Source organism: Nerophis ophidion, linkage group LG16 (genome assembly GCF_033978795.1).
Source record: "Nerophis ophidion isolate RoL-2023_Sa linkage group LG16, RoL_Noph_v1.0, whole genome shotgun sequence".
Classification (NCBI taxonomy): domain Eukaryota; kingdom Metazoa; phylum Chordata; class Actinopteri; order Syngnathiformes; family Syngnathidae; genus Nerophis; species Nerophis ophidion.
The window spans coordinates 44,162,613-44,167,612 of NC_084626.1; the positions used below are offsets into that span (position 1 = coordinate 44,162,613).

The 5,000-nt window shown below is 42.4% G+C and overlaps 1 protein-coding gene across 3 annotated transcripts in view; it reads right to left on the bottom strand.

Annotated features, from left to right (window-relative positions):
• Positions 1-5,000, bottom strand: part of LOC133535438 (major intrinsically disordered Notch2-binding receptor 1-like) — a 22,297-nt gene that overhangs the window by 2,788 nt on the left and 14,509 nt on the right. For 2 of the 3 annotated variants that reach the window (XM_061875278.1, XM_061875279.1), the window contains exons 3-4: positions 3,935-4,153; positions 1-3,870 (exon numbers count right to left, since the gene is read on the bottom strand). The exon at positions 1-3,870 is cut by the window's left edge and continues 2,788 nt beyond it. In XM_061875278.1, coding sequence (XP_061731262.1) covers positions 3,682-3,870; positions 3,935-4,153 — 408 coding nt within the window. In that variant the 3' untranslated portion in view covers positions 1-3,681. Of the gene's footprint in view, positions 3,871-3,934; positions 4,174-5,000 lie in introns of all 3 variants that reach the window. The other variant, XR_009802222.1, reaches the window with a different exon arrangement.

Consider the following 5,000-nt stretch of genomic DNA (forward strand, 5'->3'; position numbering starts at 1 on the left):
CTATAGTTATTAGCTCATGTGCTCAAGTTAGACTATTCTATCTGTGCAAGGACAAAAACTTCTTGTCTGAGTGGGGGCCTCAGCTGCAGATGTTATCATTGTTTTAGCCCGCTAACAGCCAAGGACTTCAAAGACCTCAACGCAGATAAGACGACAGCACGCAGCAGAAGCAGAGACAAGGCGGAATTACAAGGCCCCAGCACATTCCGTCACGTACTGTGCGTCCTGGACCTGCTTTGCATAATATATGTGACCACTTCTTTTAGAGGCGGCCTCAGTGATGTTGACTGTGGAACTCCTGAATAAATAGAGGGACGCGGGAGCTGAACCTTAGAGCGTCGGGTGAGACTGTGACTAAGTGTGCAGCTCCATGCGTTCTCCCCATGAGCGAAATTGAACTCTGTCTCTGCATGGTTCCTTGCTTCTTGTCTGTTTAATACATGTCAACCTGACATAATTCCCCGACTGTATATATTGGAATCGGTAATTAAGAGTTGGACAATATCGGATATCAGCAAAAAAGCCATTATCGGAACTCTCTAAAATAAACCGTAACTAAACAAGATAAATGTTTGTGTTTCAAGTTGTTTTGCTTTTGCGTTACAAGCGCAACACAATATATGCAGAGTCCGTCATACAAGCACACTTTAAACTCACACAAATGAGAAAACTCGTCTTCATCCTCAGTGTTAGAATAATAATGTATAATTATTATCACACAACTTTAGTATGCTTAAAGTCAGTTGCTATAGTTATTAGCTCATGTGCTCAAGTTAGACTATTCTATCTGTGCAAGGACAAAAACTTCTTGTCTGAGAGGGGGCCTCAGCCGCAGATGTTATCATTGTTTTAGCCATCGGACATCTCTGGAATAAACCGTAAATAAACGCGATAAATGTTTGTGTTTCAAGTTGTCTTGCATTCGCGTTACTAGCGCAACACAATATATGCTGAGTCAGTCATACAAGCACACAAATAAGAAAACTTTTCTTCATCCTCAACTCCCCAGATGTGATAAAACTGAATTAGATTTACTCCACCTGTCCGTCAACCACTTAAACTATTAACAGCCTGGCACCCAAAGCATATAAGTCGACAGGAAGTTTGTTTTTGTTTTTTTTACCAAATGCAACCTGTCATCCAAGTGGAAACCACATTCATCACTGTGGGGGGAAGGCAAATTAAATTGTTATGGAGTCTGATGTTGGGGGTGAGGGTGGAAGCCGAGGCCAGCACCGCTTAATGCGTGAGGATGCACTCCAAACAGCCCATTAATTGCATTTACAAGTGGAAACTCCCACTCAAAGAGATTCCTGGAAAACGCCTCCTCTGGATGTGCACTGATCTGTTTGCACATGTGACCGACATTAGCAGCAGCAAGACTTACTTTTTATGGCGAGCTTCCATAAGCTTACCATGAATTGATTAACGTGGACCCCGACTTAAACAAGTTGACCAAGTATGCATTGTATTCACTTACGTGTGTGTGGGAAAAAATGCATATTTTTGTATGGACAAAAGGCGGACGTGAGGACAGGTTGTAGAGGACGCTAGAGGCAGTCCCTTTAAGGCACATCCCCAATATTGTTGTCCGGGTGGAAATTGGGAGAATGGTTGCCCCGGGAGATTTTCGGGAGGGGCACTGAAATTCGGGAGGGTTGGCAAGTATGGCTTAAACAATAATAAACAAAAGGTGTGTTCCCCTAAGAAAAGGCATTGAAGCTTAGAGATGCAGAACGAAACTAAAACTGAACTGGCTAGAAAGTAAGCAAAAACAGAATTCTGGACGACAGCAAAGACTTACTGTGGAGCAAAGACAATGTACCTCCGAACACGACATGACAATCAACAATGTCCCCACAAATACGGATAAAAACAACTGAAATATTGTTGATTGCTAAAACAAAAGAGATGTGGGAAATATCGCTCAAAGGAAGACATGAAACAGCTACAGGAAAATACCAAAAAAAAGAGAAAAAGCCAACAAAATAGGAATGCAAGACAAGGTAAGGGGAGCAGTGAGCAGCAGTTTTGGCTGGTAATCATTTATGGTGGTTTAACGCCCAATTCCAACCCTTGATGCTGAGTGCCAAGCAGGGAGGTAATGGCTCCCATTTTTATAGTCTTTGGTATGACTCGGCCGAGTTTGAACTCACAACTTATCGATCTCAGGGTGGACACTCTAACCCAGGGGTCACCAACGTGGTGCCCGCGGGCACCAGGTCGCCCGTAAGGACCAGATGAGTCGCCCGCTGGCCTGTTCTAAAAATGGCTCAAATAGCAGCACTTACCAGTGAGCTGCCTCTATTTTTAAAATTGTATTTATTTACTAGCAAGCTGGTCTCGCTTTGCTGGACATTTTTAATTCTAAGAGGGACAAAACTCAAATAGAATTTGAAAATCCACTTGTTTAAATAAGTTCATTTATTTTTTTTACTTTGCTTCTTATAACTTTCAGAAAGACAATTTTAGAGAAAAAATACCACCTTAAAAATGATTTTAGGATTTTTAAACACACCATTTTACCTTTTAAATTCCTTCCTCTTCTTTCCTGACAATTTAAATCAATGTTCAAGTATTTTTTTTTCTTTTTATTGTAAAGAATAATAAATACATTTTAATTTAATCCTTCATTTCAGCTTATTTTTTTCGACGAATAATTTTTGTGAAATATTTCTTCAAACTTATGATTAAAATTCAAAAAAATTATTCCGGCAAATCTAGAAAATCTGTATAATCAAATTCAAATCTTATTTCAAAGTCTTTTGAATTTCTTCAAAAAATGTTGTTCTGGAAAATCTAGAAGAAATAATGATTTGTCTTTGTTAGAAATATAGCTTGGTCCAATTTGTTATATATTCTAACAAAGTGCAAGTTGGATTTTAACCTATTTAAAACATGTCATCAAAATTTTAAAATTAATCTTAATCAGGAAAAATGACTAATGATGTTCCATAAATTATTATTTTTTTTTTTCAAAAAGATTAGAATTAGCTATTTTTTCCTCTTCATTTTCTGCGGTTGAATTTTAAAGAGTTGAAAATGAAGATAAACTATGTCTCAAAATGTTATTTTTTTCGTGTTTTCTCCTGTTTTAAACCGTTCAATTAAGTGTTTTTGTCATCATTTATTCTCTACAAAAAAACCTTCCATAAAAGGAAAAAAATTGTACGACGGAATGATAGACAGAAATACCCATTTTTTATATATATAGATTTATTTATTAAAGGTAAATTGAGCAAATTGGCTATTTCTGGCAATTTATTTAAGTGTGTATCAAACCGGTAGCCCTTCGCATTAATCAGTACCTAAGAAGTAGCTCTTGGTTTCAAAAAGGTTGCTGACCCCTGCTCTAACCACTAGGCCACTGATTAGGTTAAGTGATAGTGCTCCGGTCTCAGCACCATCGACAGAGGCGGTGACCTTTGCTCCAGCAGGTGCGCTGATCACACTCTCCCTCCACAGGTCCATTGCATGAAGAAAAGATACCGGGGAATGGAACAAGCATGGTGCGCACTAAGTGATTGAAGCCCCAACTTTGGACTTGACAGTTGATCCGTCCGAAGAAAATAAAGCGTTTCACAAGTTCAGACTTCTTCTGTCACATTCAAATCGTTGTCTACCAGGATGCTGTGCGAGTACGAGGTTACGGAGCGGCTGTGGAAAATGTCCGAAACGAGCTCATGATCTCACGGCGCAGATGGGAATGACCACGATGAGAACCACAGCCAGGACGGCGGCAAGGAGCGCCAGGAACTTGCAGACCTTGGCCCGGCGTATGCCCGCCTCTTTACGCCTGAGTAGGGCGTCGTAACCCGGAGTGTCGTCCATCCAGAACTCCATGTTGTTGGGGTTGAGAGAATCATGGGTCTGTAAGGCATGATCGATGAATATGGTAAAACCGTTTCGGTCTATTCACAGGAGATTGATTTACCTGAGAATCGTAAGGAGATATGCGCGCCTCTCTGTCATCAACAGTCCAGATGGGTCTTCCTCTCCCTTCCGCCAGTCTGGGGTCCATCACCTTCCCAGACGTCAGTCCGCCAGTCAAGCTGCTTTCTTTGTTGCCAAACAAAGACGAACCAAACATTTGTTCCACCAGGCTGGACGACTTCTGGGAGAGGAGTTTGGCCCTTCCGCTTGACTGATCTGGCTAGAAAAGTGAAGAGTTTGCTGTAAAATGTGTGAAGAAGAACCAATAAGAACATGGAACAGGAGCTCGACTGGTGTGTTCTTTCATGCAAAGACTACAGTCACACTAACAGGTTCTTGGCCCATTCGTGACACTGGGATAGGGTTATTGTCTTAACCATACCAAATGACCTTCCCACTTTGTTGAGGTAACTACAGTTTGTTCAGTGGAACCTCTGAAGGCACCAACATTTGGCAACAAGGTAGAGAACTTGTTGAATGAAGTCCTGACTCTGAGCAACTTAAACATAACGTTATAAAAACATGCCATCCATCCATCCATCTTCTTTCGATTATCCGAGGTAGGGTCACCTAAGCAGAGAAGCCCAGACTTCCCTCTCCCCAGCCACTTCGTCCAGCTCCTCCCGGGGGATCCCGAGGCGTTCCCAGGCCAGCCGGGAGACATAGTCTTACCAACGTGTCCTGGGTCTTCCCCATGGCCTCCTACCGGTTGGACGTGCCCGTAACAACTCCAGAGGGAGGCATCCTGACCAAATGCCCTAACCACCTCATCTAGCTCCTCTCCATGTGGAGGAGCAGCGGCTTTACTTTGAGTCCCTCCCGGATGGCATAGCTTCTCACCCTATCTCTAGGGGAGACACCCGCCACCCGGCGGAGAAAACTCATTTCGGCCGCTTGTACCCGTGATTTTGTCCTTTTGGTCATAACCCAAAGCTCACGACCATAGGTGAGGATGGGAACATAGATCGACCAGTAAATTGAGAGCTTTGCCTTCCGGCTCAGCTCCTTCTCCACCACAACGGAACTATACAGCATCCACATTACTGAAGATGCCGCGCCGATCCGCC